The following is a 23,211-nucleotide window of genomic DNA, read 5'->3' on the forward strand; positions in this document are numbered from 1 at the left end:
ATGATCATCTAGGCAAGCAATGTCAACAGGATGCATTTTACGGAGATCAGCCAGTTGATAAAATATTTGCACTGATTTTCCATAAGATGGTTCAACTCCCCAATAGTCCATAAACCAATGCTTGAGTTGTTGTGCATTTTGAAATGCACATGCGAACCTCCCTCTTTTAGAATGAAACTCACGAATCGGACACCTCACTTTTGCAAAATCTTCCACATTGTCAGGTGAATAAAATCTCATGTGTTCAATATCAATGATTGGAACAGCATTATCAATTAGATGTTGCAGCCACTTGTATTTTTGAGATCCAAGAACGTAAAAATAGCGAGCATTTTGCACCCAAACCTTGAGTTTTTGTTCGAAAAATTCATAAGGTGATGCACCACAATCCCACAAAATACCATGTTTATTTCCGTCTTGATCTTGATTTTCACGCATGATCAATGCATTGATGTATTTTTCAGGTGGTCGAAACACATAATGCTCGCAATCGTAGACGTTGTAAGTCAAGGATTCATTACGAACTAGTATTACACATATTTCTTTAACAACGAACACACCATCTGGTATAATGAAACCATTAAAATCGATTATGTATTCCATTGTGCTAGTATTTAAAGCTCACAAGAACAATCAGAATAGACTGAACAGAAAGATGTAAAATCATGAGTTAATTATTTGATGATCCACACTTTACATAACTTAAAACAAGAAAATTTAACCGTCAAGATATGAAAAAGGGGTAAGTGATCATACTATACCCAAAAAATAGAAGCGTAATTGCGACTGCAAAATAGCAATAAAGGGCTGAGGCGGAGTCGGCCAGAAATGGCGGACTTACGTCGGCCCGAAATGGCTGACTTACCCCCCCCCCCAACACCGAAAGTCGACAAAAAATACCGGCAACGCATCGACCGACGGTAAATTACCGACCGTTGGTAAAGCAGATACCTACCGAAAATCGCAAATATCACTTACCACCTGTCGGTAAATAGTTCGGATCAGAACCCACAATCTGTTTTACCGAGGGGGTAAAGTCCCCCTGTTCATCTACTGATTCCCTTGAAGATTACAGCAAGCTTGTGAGAAATGGTTTGTCAGAGGTGTTGGGTGACGTTCAACCAGAAAAAATTTATTATGATTTTCATAATAAATTATTTACAGCGTTGCAATGGCGCTATCCAGCGACAAGACTAAAAGGAACGTTTGATGCATACAGTCATGTGAGTTTAAGTTGCTAGTTTTTAACTTAGTAATCATGATTTTTTCTCATTTATGTAGTTCACTCGGGACATATAGTTATTCGCTTTTACTAATGATTATTTTTATTTAACTGTACAATTATGTCATTTCTGGTGTGGTCAATTAATTTCAAATTTCAACAGTATATATGATGCATATTCTATTATCTATATTTCAAATTCCGAAAACTCAAAATTTTGCATTTATGACCATCTACCTTAAACTGATTTATGATAATAATTATTTTTATTTGTTTCAGTTGTTGTATAACAATGCAATGGAGACAATCGATCTACGTGCAAGAAACGCAGTCTATGAAGTTCGCATCTTTACGAAAATTTTGCTGCTTGCTTTGTTGCCTCCGCAACAAATTGTAAAAGCTTTTGTACAAGTGGTTCAAAATTTAAGCGAACAAATGTTTCAAACGTTTGAACTATTTTTGATGTCCCGTATGAAAAAACAATATATGGTTAAAATATATGGAAAAATATATTGTTGCAACTAAAATATATATGATAAAATATATTTTTTATTGTAAATAATCATATAAAGATTTTAGCCGATTTTATATATAATTTTATAAAGTCATGCAATGTATGTGTCCCATATATGTCTGGTATATGCTTTTAATAATTGGCTATGTACCTAAAAGCATGTATCTACATTAAAATATACCATTATATACCGTGATATATTCTAACAATATATTGTTTTTTATACTGAAAAAATATATTATTTATATAAAGTTAGATATATCGTAGGATATAAGATATATCATATATGATGCTATATATTCCATTTACTTATATTTGAAAATATATTTCTTTTAAATATGTGACAACATAATAAACTGTATAAAATTTGTTGACTTTCTGTCTGTAAAATTGAAAATATCAAAATAGATTTAGAGTATGTTTTCTTAAATTTAATTTCTTAAAATTAACCCTCCATTAGCTCTCAGCATTCTAAGTAGTATTGAAAATTATTTAAACTATTTTTACACCTGTGCTTGTACGTCACGACAGAATGTGGAAAAGAATTAAAATTTATTAAGCAAAAATATTTTTGGCCATTTTTTACGGTTGAAAAATAGTAAAAATATGATAAATGAATTGCACTGACCATCTTTGTTAACCGTTTGTCTAATTTTCTTGATAGTTTTACTAAAAGAAATTAGTTCTATACTGAAGACTTGAAAACAGCAAAATTTCAAATGACCTGTAACGATACTTTATTTTTATTTTTTCGATAATTAACGATATAAACGAACTTTTATTTAATTTTTTAAGGTAAGTATTATTATTAAAGTAGTTAAATGGCTAATAGTAGAGGAGACCGTGGGAGATCAACCTTCACCGATCTGATAACCAGATGAGACATATTTTTTATCGAATATAATTTATAAACAAATATGCCTATAATTACTTGCCTATCTGAAAGTGCTCATGGCTATTTTTAATTAAATTAACTTTAATCGATTTTTTTTTATCACTTTCATTCTTTTGATAACCAAATGAATTTTATTTCACTGTTAGTTTTTAACACACAGAATATGCCTCAGTAGGCTTGCCTACTCATTTTTGTGTATAGCTACCTGGCAAGCCAATGTGAACAGGTAAGTCAATATAGGTGACTCCATCGTTCTGCTAACTTATCGAAAGTTATATCAAATTTTAGATTATTTTATTACAAAATCAGTCATATAGACTTGCCTGCAAAAAATCATACTTAAAGCACTATTGCCTAGCTAAAAACTTTTAGAGTTTTAGCCATCTGATAGGTGCGAGAGAGAAAGTAGAGCGTCCGAAGTCTATGTGGTAGAACAGGACACAACATAGCAGCTGCAAGCTACCTGACCGTTGAATGTATCCGAGTGCGCATGCTCGTGTACATGTGAGTGACAGAACAGCATTTATTTACACTTGTCATTAATTTTGAACTCCAATTTATTATAACTAATTTCGATTACAATTTTTATATTATTTCACACTATACGTACTTACAGCTATGCAAAACTCAAAAATAAATAAGTTGATATATTAATATTTTATTATATTAATATATTAATAAATAAATAAAAAAAAACTAATTCAACAAAACTTTTTATCATTTTAAAGCTAAATTGTAAAATTAAAAAATTATAAAAAAATCTATATTTTTTATTAAAGATTAAACAGAGAATAATTTATTTATTATTTTAAATGAAAGAAATGCCGTAAAGCGGGAAAGAATAACTGTTACTTTTAAAATATTAGTATAAAAAATAAAAAAAATCAATCTATATAGAAAAAAAAATTTAATACATTTATGTTGTTAGAACATGTACCTGAAGATCCGATCGTTTTTTTATGAACGAAAATAAAAAAAAAATTTTTTTTGCTTTTGAAACCGAAAATAATTTTTCGGCTCCAAAAAAATACAAATAGCCCTAAAAATGATATATTGACCCCTCTAAAAAGCAAAACTACCCTCACAGCCACCCCGAAGACTTCAGAATTTTTTTCAAAACTTCTAAAAAAATCCTTGCGAGGGTCCTTGGAGGCTGCCGATTTTTTAGAGCACTTCTAGTACCCCCCTACATAATACAAAAAATCATTAGGCCGCTAACACCTCCGGAACTACCCTTCCAGCCACCCTAAAGACTCATAAATTGAAAAAAAATGTAGAAAAAATCCTTTCAAGGGTCCTTGGAGGCTGCCGATTTTTTAGAGTACTCCTAGTATTCCCCCACAATATATAAAAAATAATCAGGCCGCTAACACCCCCGGAACTACCCTTCCAGCCACCCTAAAGACTTATGAATTTTTTTCAAAAATTAAAAAAAAATCCTTTCAAGGGTCCTTGGAGGCTGCCGCTTTTTTAGAGTACCCCTAGTACCCCCCCCCACATAATACAAAAAATTATCAGGCCGCTAACACCCCAGGAACTACCCCTCCAGCCACCCTGAAGACTAAGGAATTTTTTTCAAAAATTCGAAAAAAATCTTTTCAAGGATCCTTGGAGGCTGCCGATTTTTCAGAGTACCCCTAGTACCCCCCCACATAATACAAAAAATAATCAGGCTGCTAACACCCCCGGAACTCCCCCTACAGCGACCCCGAAGACTTAGGAATTTTTTTCAAAAATTCCGAAAAAATCCTTCCAAGGGTCCTTGGAGGCTGCCGATTTTTTAGAGCACTCCTAGTACCCCTCCACATAATACAAAAAATCATCAGGCCGCTAACATCCCCGGAACTAGCCCTCCAGCCACCCCGAAGACTTATGAATTTTTTTCAAAAATTAAAAGAAAATCTTTTCAAGGGTCCTTGGAGGCTGCCGATTCTTTAGAGCACTTCTAGTACCCCCCTACATAATACAAAAAATCATTAGGCCGCTAACACCCCCAGAACTACCCTTCCAGCCACCCTAAAGACTTATGAATTTTTTTCAAAAATTAAAAAAAAATCCTTTCAAGGGTCCTTGGAGGCTGCCGATTTTTCAGAGCACTCCTAGTACCCCCCCACAATATATAAAAAATAATCAGGCTGCTCTAAAAAATCGGCAGCCTCCAAGGACCCTTGAAAGGATTTTTTCTACATTTTTTTTCAATTCATAAGTCTTTAGGGTGGCTGGAAGGGTAGTTCTGGGGGTGTTAGCGGCCTGATTATTTTTTATATATTGTGGGGGGATACTAGGAGTACTCTAAAAAATCGGCAGCCTCCAAGGACCCTTGAAAGGATTTTTTCTACATTTTTTTTCAATTTATGGGTCTTTAGGATGGCTGGAAGGGTAGTTCCGGAGGTGTTAGCGGCCTAATGATTTTTTGTATTATGTAGGGGGGTACTAGAAGTGCTCTAAAAAATCGGCAGCCTCCAAGGACCCTCGCAAGGATTTTTTTAGAAGTTTTGAAAAAAATTCTGAAGTCTTTGGGGTGGCTGTGAGGGTAGCTTTGCTTTTTAGAGGGGTCAATATATCATTTTTAGGGCTATTTGTATTTTTTTGGAGCCGAAAAACTATTTTCAGTTTCAAAAGCAAAAAAAATTTTTTTTTTATTTTCGTTCATAAAAAAACGATCGGATCTTCAGGTACATGTTAGAACCATTTATTACAAAGTATAAAAAATACATAAAAAAATGAAATTCAAATATTTATTTAGCACGTGTTGTCACTAATAAATGATTTTCGACTATACACGAGCATGCGCACTCGGATACATTCAACGGTCAGGTAGCTTGCAGCTGCTATGTTGTGTCCTGTTCTACCACATCCCTCGCGACCCTATGGTCACTCTGGAATCACTCTGGAACCAGCGTCAGAGTGGAAACAGTTTGAAAATATATTGGTTCCAGTATGTTTCCAGAATGGGTTTGTGCGCTGCTTTCAGAGAGGTTTCAAAGTAAACCCAGAATGTTTGCAATGTTTTTCCAAGATAGAAATTAAATGGTTCCGAAATGGATTTTAAATGGAATCAAAGTGTTTTCAGAGTGTAATAAGAAAAATTTCGCAGCGGATCCAAAATTGTTTTAAAGTGGTTTGACTATTGATTTCAAGTAAATCACATTGGATGCAGTAGTGGGTCCACAATAGAATCAAAGTAGAACTAGAGTTTCTATAATGCATATATATTCAGCAATAAAATTTTCGTTTTAATTATTATTCAGGAAGTTTATAAGTTGATAAAATATTATTTAATTATTATAATTGTATTTTGAATTTTATCTAAGCATATGTCATGATTTATTTACCATTCTTCGTTATAAGAATGGCAAAGAATACGTTTGAATCAATCGGAAATAAATCGGAATTAAGTCTAATATAATTAATGATCGGTTATGAAATCATTAGTTATCGCTATTTTTGTCGTTATATTTACAACAACCGATCCGTATAATTGCAACAGATTGGAAATTTTGTATTATTCTAAAAAATCACGATGTAAAGAAATTACTATAAATGTGACAAATAAATATATTATTTATTGTTATGAGATCATCTAAATCCAAAAAATTCAACTAGCATGAACGCTTCATGCATTGTAGTAGTAAATTAATTACCGGAATTTTTTAAATTTGCCTAACAAAAAAAAGTTTGCGCGCCAAATTGATGAAAAATTCAATTTCAAAGTAAAAGATTTTTTGATAACATTTTTCTTAAGAAACGATACTTGAAATAAAGCCCTAAAAGTTATAAAAGATGTTGTAAAAAAAATTAGGAAAACGGTTGACCCTGAAGGCCATCCCTGCAACTTCCCGCTACTTTGGTAATAAAGCGCTCAAAATTGCACTTATTACGTTTTTGAGCTCTTCGAGCTCAAAAATATAATTTTCGTGTAGTTTTTTAATTAGATATGATCATACCTGGCTGTTCGCCGGGTGAAGCATAGGCGAAGCATGCGGGTCAAGCATTATTACCATAATCCCAAACAGGATTATCCATTAAACTCCATTTATTATCATATATAAGTTATATATAATCAGATCTGATAATATATAGGTCTATATATAATTCCAAAATTCTCAAATAATTTTAATAATACATGAATAAAGAACTAAAAATTACATTCCATGATAAATTAATAAAGCATACACAAAAGATTTTTTCATTTGTCATAATATTGCATGAAGAAGAATAATAATATCAATTCCATATTGTATTTAAAAAATAAAAAAAAAAATTTCTTTTTGTAAATTTTAAGCCGGATAAAACACGGTAACCGATTGGTTACGACAACAGTAATTTTTTTTTTGTTTCTTAAAAATGTAGAGTAATTCGAAAAATATGTAAAATTTATTTATTTTCATTTAATAAATAAAAAAATTGATTTTTTAAATAAAAAATTCTAAAATATCAATTTCTCAATTAAAAAAAATTTTGTGAGAAATTGAAAAGTACATAATTAATTGAAGAGTTTTAGAGCAACTTAGAAGATTTTTTTTTATAAATTCATAAATTTTACCATTTTTATAATTTATACCGTAAATCTGCCTTTAAATATATTAAATAGAAAAAATTAAAAATGTCGCATTACAGATACCATAAAAGGGCGTATAATAAAAATTTTTTTTTTGGGAATCAATTTATTTTTACCTGAAACGTCGAGAAATGCAAAAAAAAAATTTTTTTCCAAACTAAAAATTTTATTGGACAGAAAAAAAATTGAATTTTTATTATACGTCCTTATGGTTCCTGGGTGCCATATATGGGCGTTTAATTTTTATACGTCCTTATTGCATCTGTAACGCGACATTTTTAATTTTTTTTATTAATATATTTAATGGCAGATTTACGGCATAAATTATAAAAATGGTAAAATGTATGAATTAAAAAAAAAATCTTCAAAGTTGCTCCAAAACTCTTCAATTAATTATGTACTTTTCAATTTTTTGACAAAATTTTTTTTAATTGAGAAATTAATATTTTAGAATTTTTTATTTAAAAAATTAATTTTTTTATTAATTAAATAAAAATAAATAAATTTTACATATTTTTCAAATTCTCTACATTTTCAAGAAACGTAAAAAAAAAATTACTGTTGTAGAGCTAATCGGTTACCGTGTTTTATCCGGTTTAAAATTTACAAAAAGTAAATTTTTTTTTTTATTTTTCAAATACAATATGGAATTGATATTATTATTCTTTTTCATGCAATATTATGCCAAATGAAAAAATCTTTTGTGTATGATTTATAAATTTATCATGAAATGTAATTTTCAGTTATTTATTCATGTATTATTAAAATTATTTGAGAATTTTGGAAAAAATTAAAAATATTCAATGAAATATTTATAAATCTGACAACATATTAATTAGTTACAAATAAAAGACATTACCATGGAGCAATCACATGTTCCGCACTGTCGAAACTAGTATTAAAAGTCTTCGATAGATGGCGTATGGCCGCAGAATTGTTCCCTTTCTAGATACTTGACTTTGAAGTGTTAAGTTAAAAAAAGAGTAGAATTTTTGTACTCTAATACAGAGAGTATCTGTTTTTGAATAAAGTTGTACAAACAACTAAAATGAATGTTGTATCAACTTTATTATAAATATAACTTTATTTATCACTTTTACTTAGGCTTCAGGTTTGTCCACATCTTGGTATGGCCATATCAACCCTGATCAAGTCTGATATTGCCAATTTTATATTGGGCCTGCTCAGAGTATTTTTTTCACGGGATATAATTAGATATGATTAGATCTGGCCATTTTTTGGATCATATATGGACGATTATGCATGATTATATATAATTAGACAAAATCTTTTTTCATCGGGAATGCTATGCATAATTCAAGAAAACACATTGTATCCATTCAAGAAAAAGTATAAATTCAGTCTGGCCCCACTCTGTAAACACTTTGAAACATATTTAAAACCAGTCGAGAAATATTTTGGTACCGTTCTGTAATGCACTGATAGAAGGATTTATTTGTATTAAAAAAGATTTGTTAATAGTTAAATCATTTATTAGAGACCACTTTTTAGTATTAAACAAATATTTCTTAGTATTTAAAATGATTTGTTTGTATTTAAAAAATCGAATATTCATTTATTAAATATTAATAAATCTTTTTAAATACTAAGAAATATTTTTTAAGGACTAAAAAATGGTCTCTAATAAATGATTTGTTAAATATTAACAAATATTTTTAACTATAAACAAATCCTTTTATCAGTGTGAAGATTGGACTATTCAATTTCTGATTTGAAAATACTTTGGGAATACTCTAGAACGATCGCGGTTACATTTTGATTATTCTAGGTTAACATAATAGATCGACTCTGGGTTTATTCTGGAAACAGGGCACAAATCTACTCTGGAAACACTATGAAATTCACAAAGTTACGTAATAATTTTTGAATGTTCTTTGAGTGTTTCCAGAAAAATTTGAAATCCGCAAGGGATAGACTTCGGACGCTCTACTTTCTCTCTCGCACCTATCAGATGGCTAAAACTCTAAAAGTTTTTAGCTAGGCAATAGTGCTTTAAGTATGATTTTTTGCAGGCAAGTCTATATGACTGATTTTGTAATAAAATAATCTAAAATTTGATATAACTTTCGATAAGTTAGCAGAACGATGGAGTCACCTATATTGACTTACCTGTTCACATTGGCTTGCCAGGTAGCTATACACAAAAATGAGTAGGCAAGCCTACTGAGGCATGAAGTGATAAAAATGAAGTGATAAAAATGAGGAATGAAAGTGATAAAAAAAAAATCGATTAAAGTTAATTTAATTAAAAATAGCCATGAGCACTTTCAGATAGGCAAGTAATTATAGGCATATTTGTTTATAAATTATATTCGATAAAAAATATGTCTCATCTGGTTATCAGATCGGTGAAGGTCGATCTCCCACCGGCTCTTAGACTATAATGATACATACTAAAAGTGAACTTAATTAGTATACAGAAATGATAATAATTAATTCACTATATTATGTAGTAAAAAATTTTAGGTCATTCGTTAAATATTTTTGTGAATTTATTTGACACTTTTTTTTATATAAATTCTGTTAATTCAACACATAAGTCTTTTATAGTTAAGACAAAGAAATTTTAACATTAATAACATTTTTAATTTTAACACTAATCACATTGCAACCCAAATTGCAATGATATTATCCTTGTTGGTTTTGTCCTTCATCACCAACGGCAGCATCAGCAACAGCAGCAGCAGCTACTTTATTTTTCCGGCGTAAATCAGTTAAATGATTGTTGATTGCCATACCAAATAAAGTTCTTTTGTAATCTGCCGGAAATTTATTTTTGACAGTTTCTAAAATAATACATATAATATTTATAATAAATTCATATAAATTATAAAATTTATTAACTTGCAAAAATAAAAAAAAAAGAAACAGAGAACAGTGTAGAATGAAATGAAGATCATAATAGTGTTACACTTTCCGCTTGTGCTATTTATCTGAGTCATTACTGAATTAGTTATGAATTATCAATATTTAATAAACTTAAAAAAAGTTCATTATGAAGTGTGAATATTTTAATACGAACATGTTTAACAAAAAAGAAAATAACACATTCAACTAGATAAATGCTTCAGGCAATGTATTATAAGTTTTCAAATTAGAATCATACTTACAATCGTCACATTCACTCTCATCTCTACACGGAAGAAAAATAATATGGAAATTTTTATTATTTATGATTGGGGAAAATTCCTATGATGACATGGCAAGTTTTACTTTGTAGATATTAGAAAAATTTCAATAAAGCATAGTAAAATTTTCTATGTGAACATACAAAGTATTATTTAGTTCACATAGTCATTTTTACTAAACTAGTATTGGAAAAATGACTGTGTAACATAGGAAAAGCTCCTATGTTAATATAAAATAAACCTTTAATATATCACATTTAAATAATAAAAATTTTAATATCAGCATGAAAAAAAAACTTCTATTTCAATATATAACAAATTTCTATGTTGAATCGTAAAAATACTCATGTTATTATTGAAATTTTCCTATTTTATCATAGGAAAATTTTCTTTGTCAACATAGTTCAAATTTTTATAACTTGGATATTTTTATGATGCTATGATAGGAATTTTTCTCATATTAAAATAGACATTTGTAACGTAGAAGAATGATTCAAATTTAAACTTTCAAAGCAAGTGCTGAAACAATTTTTACGTATAATAAAGAAATAATAATTCACCCGTAATCGCAGAAATAATGGTTGCATCCAACCCTGGTTTTCGTTGAGCATTTTTATCAATCCTGCTTTTTCCGCCTCTCAAGTTACTCGCTAATAAAACTTCATTTTCGAATAATGAGCTTACTAACGAAACTGCCATATTTTGAAAAGAATTTCTTGAGTTGGCAGTTTCCCATTGTGCACGTGAAACCAATACTCCAGAGCCTTCATGACCGATTTCAACCTACAAATTAAGCTTTAATTTAAAACAATTTGTAAAATTTAAAAATACATAACTCATAATGCTTTTTGATTTCTTATACAAAAATAAATTAATAAAAATGCTATGTAAAATATTGCGTGTTATTTCTCTTAATTGCAAAAATATCAAGTTGAAAGGACAGTACAATTCAAATGTTAGGTTAAAAGGACAATTCAACCCATGAGTAAAATTGACTTGTGAGCAGCAGGCGAGGATGGCAAACACGCAGGCTGAAATGTCCTACGTTTCTCCCTAGCGCGTGTAGTAATTTTTATCATATTTCTAATTAAGGCATTTGAATTCTGTGCCCTTTTTGTGAGAAAGATAGCGCAAATCGACCCCTTTCTGCGTAAACCTCGTATCTGAAAAACGGCCATTTTCGGGAAATCATAAAAAACGTGTATTAGAAGTGCTAAGGAATATATTTCACTAATAACCTCAATTTCGGAAAAAATGTACACTGTAAAAATTTTTTTGGACTCGGTGTAGAGTAAATGATTCGGTGTAAAAGTTTTGGTGTAAAAATTACACCAAATATTATATTAAATTTAGGTAGTATGAATTTGAAATTCTTATAACGTTAAACGTATATGAAAATATAATGTACAGAAATTTTGTGTTAAAAAATTAAATTTAATCATTCAAATATTGCGTCATTGCACAAAATATAGTTCTCAAACTTCAATGTTGATCGTCATTTACATAACTATTAGTACTCCATACAAAGTTTAAGAATGTTAGTATAAACAAAATTCAAATTTATAAAAATCATTTTGTTATCATTATGAAATTTAAAAAATGATAAATTTAGTAATGCTCTAGCTCTAACTAGAATTATTTAAATTTATTTATTTTTCTCTTAACTTAATTTAATCATCCTATTCGTGTGTAGATTTTATATTGTATACAATATATCATATATAAATAATTGGTACCATATAATTTCTCTATATATAAAATATATGAAAAACTCGAGTGGGTACTCAAATGAAATCTATCGATGAATGTAACATCAGGAAAAGTTTATATCGTTAAAAATTTCAATGTTTAAGAAAGTACAGGGCAATTTATCGAGAGATCATTTAATACTTTAGGGAAGGTAGGGGTACGATGGTCCTGAAGGGCATAACGGCCCACCTTAAAAATTTGGTCAAAAATTTTTTTTTGTTTTTTTGCCAAATTATCACAAATCTGATGTATTTACTCATTTTTTGACCAATATTCAATACCTGGGGCTTATAGACCACCTCGAAAAATTTAATAAAAAAAATTAGGAAACGGTTGACCCTGAAGGCCATCCTGGCAACTTCCCGCTTATCCCAAATCTAAGCGCTTATAATCACACTTATTACTTTTTTGAGCTCTTCGAGCTCAAAAATATAATTTTTGTGTCATTTTGAGCTCTCCAAGTTCAAAAATCTTATCAAAGTTCGATGAAACACGAGTTTTTTAATTTTCAAACTGCTGTAACTTTTGAATAAATCAACCGATTTTCACGTGGTTGGCGGCGATCGATGTACTTTTTTGAGCTCTATGAAAAAGTTCAGGACGAAAAAATTGATCTGATAAAACATTTTGGAGTTATTACAAAAAAACACTTTTTTTGATTTTTTTCGACAACGATATCTCACGAACGCATCAACCGATTCTGACGAATTTGGTGGCCATCGATGCGGGTTTTCAAGGTGAAGAGCTGGAAAGTTTTTGAAGTCGATCGGTTCAGCCAATTCGGAGATATTTAGAAAAAATGAAAAAAAAATTTTTTTTTTCACTTTCACTTTTTTTGCAATTTCTCGAAATCTACCGGTCCGAATCGGTTCCAACTTACAGGAAATCTAAGTTTGGCGAAGCTCTTTCGAATGACACCAATCGCGATGAAATCTGTCAAGCCGTTCAGAAGTTATAAGAGGTTTACATATACACACACAAACACACACACACACACACACACACACACACACACACACACACACACACACACACACACACACACACACACACACACATACAGACGTACGGACATCATCGCGGGAATAGTCAGGGAAGCTTCCTAGGACCTCAAAACGTCGAGATCTGATGAAAACTCGATTTTCGAAAAACGGGGTAAAAACAATAACTTCCCGAATTTAAAAAAATTTTCAATTTTTAGCGGGAAGTTAAAAAAATTTTTTTTTTAATAGTTGTCAATTTAAAGTATTCAACCACTTAGACTATTTCAGGCCCATCTTTATATCTCATGGAAAATGAATCATCAAGAAAAAGTTATAAACAAAATTTTTTTTATAATGAAATTTTAAAATTTGAAAAAAAAATACAAATAAAATTATTTATTATAAAAAAAAATAGAAAAGAGGTTGTTCAATATGAAATTTTAATTCTATATATTAATACAATATAGAGATTGAGGCGTTTTTAAAATAGGCGAATTTTATTTTTTTTTTTTCTTTTGGTGTCCACAAATTGATAGTTTATTTAACAATGATAATTTTTATCTTCAAACGAGCTCTTAAAATATCAGTTTTAAGGTTTGATTTGATCTATTTTTACGTTTTCCGTTTGAAGAACATGGGAAAATTTTTTGTATATTTGGAATTTTTTTGCTTAACTAGGAGTGGACGTATGAATGAGTGCAATACATAATTTTGTAGGAAATTAGATGCTCTACATAAAATTTCTTACAAATTTTTGGTATCAAGGTATCAACGTAATCGGAAAACATAATGGAATCATTTTTAAGAAACGTTAAATTTTTTACAAATTATTTACCATAAATTTTTATAATATCTTTGTGGTTCGTAAGTTATCACCATTTAAATGTAAATTAATTCAAAATAATCAGAATACTATTTTTTGAAAATATTTCACATTTCATACGATCATTTCTGATAAAAGAAAAATTCCAAAGTTTAAAAATTTTTTTTCATATTATTTCATTGGAAAATATAAAAATCAATTGAGGCAAACCTTACAATTGATGTTAGATAAGAGCTACTTTTAAGATCAAGATTTTTATTTCTAGATTTACTATTTATTTTTTGACACCATAAGAAAAAAAATGACGTTTAGCTTTTTTTTGAAACACCCTAATGGACATACAAATTGCATAGGACGAATTCTTTTCAATTCCATTTCATTTCCTTTTATTAATCAAGAAAATGATGAGTTTTGATTTTATATATCTTTAGATGACGCATTAGTGCTGTATATGGTACGACAAATTTTCCCTTGTTTTATATTTTGGAATATTATTTTACACATCGAAAAAAAAAAATCCTTAGAAATTTGGGTCTTTAATTTTGATTCAGTGTACTTCCTTTTTTACGCTAAAATTTTTCCATTTCAAAAACATGTATTTCAATTAATTTTTTTTTTAATTTCTACAAATTCGCTTGGTATTAAAATATCATATTGAGGAAAATTGTTATGTGTAATATATTTAACATTTTTTAAACAATTTTACTCTAACTGGTCTCATGTAAATTGTATTATCTCGCCAAGTTTTTTTTCTTCTTTTTTTACACATTTTTGAAAATATTGAGAAAATGGTTCGTTTTACTAAAAAAAGAAATACAAATAAAGTATTTATAGAAAATTTTGAGTAACAAATAAAAATACTTATAAACTTTTTTATCCTTCAAAAAATTTTTCTGGCAAAAAAAAAATATTTTTTTTATCGTTTTTAAAGAGAAGCTGTCGTGTCCCAAAAATATTTTTTTTTTTAATTTGGTCAAAATTTCAGTGAATTTACTCTAAGTAGGAGCAAAGTAAAGAAATTTGATGATTCAAAGCCACAAAAAGTAATAATAACCGGCTTAGGAGGGCTGTCGTGCCCTATCCTTCCCTATAGCTCAAATCCTAGAATTATTTCAATAAACTAAAGCTAATGTTAGAACATTAAATAGAGCAAAATAGAGCAATGTTAGAGCACTAAATGCTAGAGCATTTCTAAAAGTACTCAAATTTTTTTGTCACCAAAAAAAGTTTAAATTATAATAAATGTATTTTTCATTATAACAAAAACCAAATTTTGAGAAAAATTAAAATTTTAACAAAAATCAAACTTTTGAGAAAAATTAAAATTTTAACAAAAATCAAAATTTTGAAAAAAATTAAAAAAAGTAATTTCTTAAACAGTATATTTTTAGAATATAATCACGTGAATTCCCTAAAAAACAAAATATGTTATCAATTAAATATACTTGAAAATGTTAAATGATCATGTTGCTAATTAAAGAAAAATATAACCAGTAACACGGGGTAGTGTAGAAAAAAAAGATTACACTGTGTTAAAATTACACGGATAAATAATTTACTCCGAAAAAATTTCACGCCGTTTTTTCGACATTACACCGCCGTGTAAAGTTCTCTGGGTCTATTTTTACACCGAAATTTTTTACATTGTAGTCACGAGGTTTTCGTAGATAGAGGGCGAAATATTTTTTGTCATTTACTTGATCAGGATTTCCATTTTGACCCCCTCGATTAATTTGCTCGTTTATGATGTTTGCCTGTATTTCCTTAAGGGGTTACATGGGTTTCGTCGGGTAAAAAAAGGCCTATTTTCAATATTTTTTTTTCTATGTAAAAAATTATTTATTTAATTCAAATTTTTTTCTGTCTTATAGATACATATTTAAAGAATAATTTCTAAAATTTTCAAAAAAAAAAAAATTAAAACTCCTCCATTGTGACGTCATTTCCGGTGACCCCTCGGAAAAAAGGTGCGTCTGCGTTGTCAGCATAACTCCTGACAAAATCATCTAAAATGAAAAAACAAAAATAAGTTTTTTAGTTAAGACCATAAACTCGTGCTTGAACGAAGGAAAGAAAAAAAAAGTAAAAATTGGAGTTTTGGCAGACATTTTTCCAAAAAAATGAAAATTTCGGTCAAATTTGCTTGACATTTTGTTTTTTTTTAAATAGTTGTAATTGAAAAAAAAAAAAATCCTTCGTCCAAGCACGAGTAAATTGTATCTCGAACACCTGTGTGAAATTTCATCAAGATCGGTTGAGTAGTTTTCGAGAACATTTGACAACCGACATTGAAAACACGGTTCCGAGAAAAACGCGTTTAAAGTTTTGAGTAACAATAAAAGTGGAAAAAAAAATGTTTTTTGTAACTTACAGTGAATCGTCGATTCCTGGGCCATAAAGTAAAGATCCTGCAGCAGTTGCAATGTCCAGGGCATCCTTTTGCTCCTGTCGATGACGGATTCTGGCTTCGCGAGTCTCGCTCGCAGATTTTTTTTCGGCTGCGCATACACGGTTTTCATCCGAAATTCGGGCATATTCGTGGGAGTTTCGGCCTAATTTTAAATCCATACCGTGCATAATCAATAATAAAGCTGATGTTCCTTCATTGAAGATACAAGCAGCGACCAATGCCGCAATATTAACAATCTTTGAACCAGCAGGAAGTATTTTTGGAGTAATTTTCCAGATCAACTGGTTGAAGCTCTCGTTGTTACCGTTGGTACCGTCACCGGAAACACTCACATCTGTCGTATCTTGTAAATCGTTTTCAATATTTGTAAATTGTTTTTCTTCTTCAGCAGCAGATGAGAATAGAGTCTGAGTAACTGTCTCAATACACTCATGTATTTTATCAATATAAAATCGTATGTAGACTGGTTTAAAATGAACTGCTTATGTCCATCAAACCGCAGAATTTCTTGCATCCGGCGAGCCCTAAGCCCAATATTCTCATAACAAAAATGAACCGGCGATTTAGTTCATACATTCTTCCGATTTTTTGACAAGATAAAATATATTTTGGATCACATCGTTCACATTCTACTACGATTTTATATCCCAGACCAAATTTCGAACATTGCTTAAATTGTACTTTACCATTACACAATTGATCTTTATCTTCATCGTCAATAATGTTAGAACACCGCACAAACGATGAGAGAGTTGAGAAAACCAAGGCAAAATCTATGATTGAATATTGGAGTGTATCCTCTTCTGGCACGTGCTCTTTATCATCACCTTTTAATTTTTTTGCTGAGGTGCTCGTGAAGGAACTATCATCAGTTTCCGGATCTTTAGGATTAAAGGACTGTCTCCTTTTTCTCGGTCTATCTTTTCTACGAGCTCCAACGGTTAACTGTTTTCTTGAAATTTTATGCATTGTTTATCAACTTCATAAATGACACTAGATAACCACAAATAATACCACGTTTTTAATAAATTATATGATAGAAACTTGAGATAACCTCAAATGAACCTCGTGCTTCAAGAAGTAATCACCAAATAAAATATTTCAAACTAGTTTTCCTTATGAAGTGAAAGTAATATACAACAATGACAGACAAACAATAGACGAGCAGCTGCTCACTATACCTGAGGCGCGCTGACCCTTCTATACCTGACTTGGAGCGCACACCTTCCTAAGGTTGTATCTCCAAAACTATTATTCGGATCGACTTGAAAATTTAGGACAATATTCTTGAGATGTTGTAGAAATCAATGAGCCAAAAAAAAAAATCGATTTTTTGAACCCACGAAACCCATGTAACCCCTTAAGACAATTAGGCGCCGAAGAGTTGTATAGATACCTAGAAATGGAAGAGCACCGCATGCATGCGGTCTCTGAAGTCCGAGCAACTCTCCGTAGTGAGTATGTTAGGAGACTCCAGAAAATTTGGTCCTCCGAACTTTCCGGCAAAAATAAAGTCTCCGCCACTAACATGCTCGCTGTCCCAGTCTTACTATACTCTTTCGGTGTCCTGAAATGGGGCCGAAAGGATTTACGAGATCTCGACATCAAAACCCGTAAGGTTATCAATATGAATCGGAGCATGCACCCCAATTCATCAGTCGCCAGATTATACCTCTCCCGGTCCATCGGTGGGAGAGGTCTGCAGAGTTTGGAGTGGCTGCATGATCGTTTGGTCCTGGGCTTAACATTCGAGGTTGTCAATTTCACTGCAGACGAGGATGACTTCTCTATGCAAATCGTACATAAACATGAAAATGCGCATAAGGGGTCGTTCTTGTATAAGGCAGCTATATATGCAGCAAGAACCCTTGGTCTTGGAGAGATAAACGCTCTTATGGAACTCCGAAAGGAAGAATTTAAGAGCGTCATCAGGAACGCCGAGGAAAAACAACTCCTAGGCGAACTGATGGACAAGTCCATGCACAGCGTGTACTTCAAACACGTGCGTGATCATGGCTTGTCCACCCAGCTGACCTTTTCCTTCTTAAAGTCAGCTGGCCTGATGTCCGAGACTGAAGGGTTCATATTTGCCTGCCAAGATGGTGTCATTAACACTCTAGAATACCGTAGCAAGGTGCTCCAGGTGCAGCTTCTGGACACGTCATGTAGGATGTGTAAACAACACCCGGAGACGCTCATGCACCTTTTGTCGGCATGTCCTGTGTTGGCGAGAGGTACATATATCCAGCGTCACAACGCTGCCCTGAGAGTACTGTACTACTATCTTCGTCATTTTTACGGTATTGATATGACACCAGTGCTGCCTTATCTACCAGGAGATATTCCCCAGGTTGTTGAGAATGACAGTTGCAAAATTTACTGGAACATGCCATTTGCAATAACCCGGCGGATCGATCACAACAAACCTGATATTGTGCTCTTCGACAAGGCCACTCGTGACATTTATGTCATTGAGTTCTCGGCCCTGGCTGAACACAACATCTCAGCCAAAGAAGAGCACAAAAGAAAAATATATCAGGATCTCCTATTTGAAATTGGCAAACTTTACCCAGGTTACCGTGTCAAACTAGTCGTCCTAATCGTTGGCGTCCTTGGAGGGATGAAACAGTCTTTTGTATCCTCACTTGCCAAAGTTCCAGCTTGCACGTCAAAATCTGAGTTCTTGGCTGTCAGGATGCAGAAGGCTGTAATATTAGGTTCCCTCCGTCTACTTAGGGAAATGACTTTGGCCTGCTGTGGCCGCTAACCGCCTTGTTGTGCGGAGTGGTCCAGCAGTAATGGATGGAGCTCAGGCTGGGCCCTCGGAGAGTCGGACTTCGGGGACAACCCCCCTGAGCATTTAATAACATAATAATAATAATAATAATAATAATAATAATAATAATAATAATAATAATAATAATAATAATAATAATTTCTTTATTTAGCTTTAAGCTACAGCATACATAAAAAAAAAAAAGATCTCAGATCTTTTATCACAGATCAACACTTGATTTCTGTCTACAATTTCAAATTTTTCTTTCTCTTATTTCTTCTCTCAGTAATTTTTTAAATATTACTAAATTACTTGCATTTTTTGTCTCTATTGTTAACATATTAAATAAAGAAAAACCATACATGTTTATTGTTTTTTGAGCACTCACAGTTCTTGTTCTTTGTACCACTAGTCTATTTTTGTATCTATTTTTATTCTCTTTCGCTGAATCCAGTGCATTATTTGAATAAATAAACAGTATTAATTATTATTAACTACTCGATATAAATGAATAATATTAATTTCACGACATTAAATTGATATGCTGATTCAAAAAGCTATTCGTAATTTTGTGAAGTTATTTTCAATAGTCGACAAAATAAAAGTTTTTTCTTATTGCATTATAGGATTGATAAAACTATACCAAAAAAAATTTTTTCACAAGAAAGTGATCTAGATAAAATAATTAGCAAAATGGAAAATTGTATAAGAAAAAGCAATAAAACATATGAAGTTACGACTGATCGACAACTTTCAAGCGAACACAAAGACATTACTGTACCAAAAGTAAGTCCAAAAACATTCAATACACCGTTGAAAAATTAATAAATCAAGAGAAAAAATATTGAATGAAGAATATCATTAAAAAAAAAAATAATTTTATTGAGTCAAGAAACAAAAATTTTAAGTCAAGAAATAATTCTTGGTTTGAGTAAATTTTTCTTGGGTCAAGAATTTTGTCTTTCGACTGAAGAAAATTATTTTCATTAAAATGATATTCTGAATTCAAAATATTTTCTGTTGAGTTAAGTTAACTTTCTTATCAGTATGTTGTCACCTAACTTCATTTCTTGTTACTTGAATTTGTTCCTGATAAACCAATATATAAGTTAAATCAGTGCTGTTAGAACTCAAAAAATTTATAAAAAGTTATTACAAATTTATTAACTTTTAGGCTTATCGTTAATTGTTAAACCAATAGAAAAATTATTTAATTATGTTTCCTTTTTATTTATTAGCATGAAAAACAAATATTGCAAGAAGTAACTGATGTAAATATGGAGATAGATAAAGATAACCATTTTGAAGATCATATTAAAAATAAAATTAACACTGCTCTCGAAAAAAATCCTCCAATTCACGTTGTAAATAACGAAGTAACTCATGATTCAACGAAAATTCCTAAAACTCAGCTGATTAATAATCTTTCAGTTATGGCAATTAAATGGCGGCATAACACAACTCATACGGTGGCTCAAGATATTTTAAAATTAGTAAATATTTCATCGAAAACAAATGATTCTAAAAGCTCTAAGTACTATTGGAAAATTATTTTGGAGCGTTACTCTCAACGTGTTTCGACTCATTATATTTGTAATAATTGCGATAGTTACCTAGGCTGTGAACATAACCGTCCTGATATTTGTGACTCTTGTCAGCTAAAAGTTGATTATGAATCTAATAAAGGTTCTTTTTTACAAATACCGTTAAAAGATCAGCTTCGAGACTTATTCGAACAAACGGATTCACATAATTTATATTCAAGAACGCGTCAAAAAATTAATCGATACACTTTTGAGGATATTTACGATGGGAAAATTTACAAAAAACAAGTTTACGATGAGAATATGATATCTATCAATTTTAGTGTGGATGAAGCACCAGTTTTCGAAAGCTCTAATACATCTGTATATCCTGTTCTTTGTACCGTAAATGAGTTGAACCCTATTGATAGAAGAAATAATATTCTTCTATCGAGTATTTGGTTTGGAGTAGGTAAGCCGAAAGATATGAACAGTTATTTGAAACCATTTGTAACTGAAGCCAAAAATCTATTAAAAGATGGATTTTCCTATTGCTATAAAAAAAAAGTGGTAGTATTGATGGGGGTATGTGATTCAGTTGCTCGTCCGCTTGTAAGATGTTCAACGCAGTTCAATGGCACATACGGCTGTGGATTATGCTTGAATCAAGGGAAGTCAGTCAAAAAAGGCAAGGGTTATGCAAGAGTATATCCAATCATTAATGGCAATCCTTTTGGAGAAGGTTTACGAAATCATGAAGATACTTTACTACATTCTGAGCAAAAAAAAAAATTAGACAGGAAAGGAATAAAAAAAATCTCCATCCTCTGCGATTTACCGACATACGATATTATAAATAATTTAGATGCTGACTGGATGCATTGCGTTGGTCTTGGTGTTTGTCGTCAATTCGCAAATTTATGGTTTGACAAAAAAAATTGTAATGAAGAATTTTATTTTGGAGACATAATTGACTCAATTGATTCCTGTATTATGTCATTTCGTCCAACATCTGATATCTCTAGAACACCAAGACCTTTATCTGATCGAGTTCACATGAAAGCTCATGAGTGGGTAGTTTTTCTTTTAGTGTACAGTTTACCCCTGTTAAAAATATTCTTTACAAAAAAATTTGTCGATCATTGGGCTTTGTTAGTAGAAGGTATTTCGATTTTAGTTAAAAAATCAATCTTAAAATCTGAAGTAAAGTATGCTGCCCAATGTTTAAATGAATTTATTCTCGGTGTCCAATCTCTTTATGGAGAAAAGTATATGAGCTTTAATGTCCATCTTTTATCTCATTTAGCTATTAGTGTCGAAAACTGGGGTCCTCTGTATACACACAGTGCTTTTATTTATGAGGATTTTAATCAAACGATACTAGCATATGTTAAGAAATAATATGTGATTCGTTTCGATTAAAATGTGCAATCGATCAACTGTCACGTTTACATTGGAATGATTTAGACTATCATCAGAAGCAATTTTTGGAAAAAATATTACAAAAGAAAACGAAACCTCAATCTAACTTTCGAATCAATAATTGTAAAATTTTAGGTAAATCAACGATTTTAAATCAATTATCAGCTAATCAAAATCTCGCAATTGCACGTTCTAATATTAAAATTGATGAAAATTCGAAAATTTTCACGTTTAATAGATGTATTATCAATAACGAAGTAGTAACAAGTAAAACTTACTGTCGCGAGAAAAAACGAATTAATTATATAGTGCTACTACAGAATAATCAAATATTTGAAATTAACAGTTTTATTGGATTAAAATCACATTTTAACGAAAAAAGTTATTTATTTGGTTATTATTACTCATTAAAAAATGAACCATTCCTTGAAGATAGAAAACTTGATCATTTAGTAGTGTTAGAAAATAAAATAAATACATTAGCAGCTGTAAGTACCGAATCTATTAATTAAAAAGTCGTTGTTCTAGAAATGGAACAATTTAACTTTTCTGTCGCTTGTTTACCTACGTGTGAAATCGAACTGTTAACCTAATAATACGTATTGTAAGCGTATATCTAATTAATTAGTTGTAATTAGTAAAAATAATTATATTTATCTAGATTCATTGATTAACTTTGTATAAGATTATAATGAGATTTTTTTTTTTGATAATTTATTGTATGCTAATTTGATGAAAAAAATTCCTATTTGTCTCGACTTTCCTAAAATGATAAAATAAAATTTATAATAACGTTATTAAGTATTGTTATTTCCATTTTTAATAATTCTGTAGCTGATAAAGAAATAAAAATAATATACACATATTAAAATGGACCTACACTGATAACAAAAATTAACTTAACTGAAGAAAAAAAAAATCTTAAGCTAAGAATTCCATTTTGAAAACAATAAATTTATTGAGCTAAAAATTGTTGAATCAAGAAAAAATTTTTTAATCTAATAAACTTACCTTGGTTCAAGAATTTATTTTCTTGACTCAAGAAATTAATTGTCTTCAAAATGATGTTTTTGGTTTAAGATTTTTTCTCTCGAGTCAAGTTAACTTTTTTATTTATGTATTGACTGGCTCTTATTTCTATAGGGTAAGTAAATATTTTTATTTATAAACATAATTTCAGTAGT

The 23,211-nt window shown here is 30.6% G+C and overlaps 1 protein-coding gene across 1 annotated transcript; it reads right to left on the minus strand.

Annotated features, from left to right (window-relative positions):
• Nucleotides 1-15,753: 15,753 nt before the first annotated feature.
• LOC123272187 lies at nt 15,754-17,275 on the minus strand. Its single transcript, XM_044738885.1, has 3 exons — nt 16,993-17,275; nt 16,268-16,769; nt 15,754-15,902 (listed from the first exon to the last, which is right to left on the minus strand). Exons 1-3 carry the CDS (start codon nt 17,273-17,275, stop codon nt 15,899-15,901), a joined length of 789 nt encoding a protein of 262 aa, XP_044594820.1. The 3' UTR covers nt 15,754-15,898.
• Between the last annotated feature and the right edge of the window lie 5,936 nt (nt 17,276-23,211).

This window comes from Cotesia glomerata, linkage group LG9, assembly GCF_020080835.1.
Source record: "Cotesia glomerata isolate CgM1 linkage group LG9, MPM_Cglom_v2.3, whole genome shotgun sequence".
Classification (NCBI taxonomy): Eukaryota; Metazoa; Arthropoda; class Insecta; order Hymenoptera; family Braconidae; genus Cotesia; species Cotesia glomerata.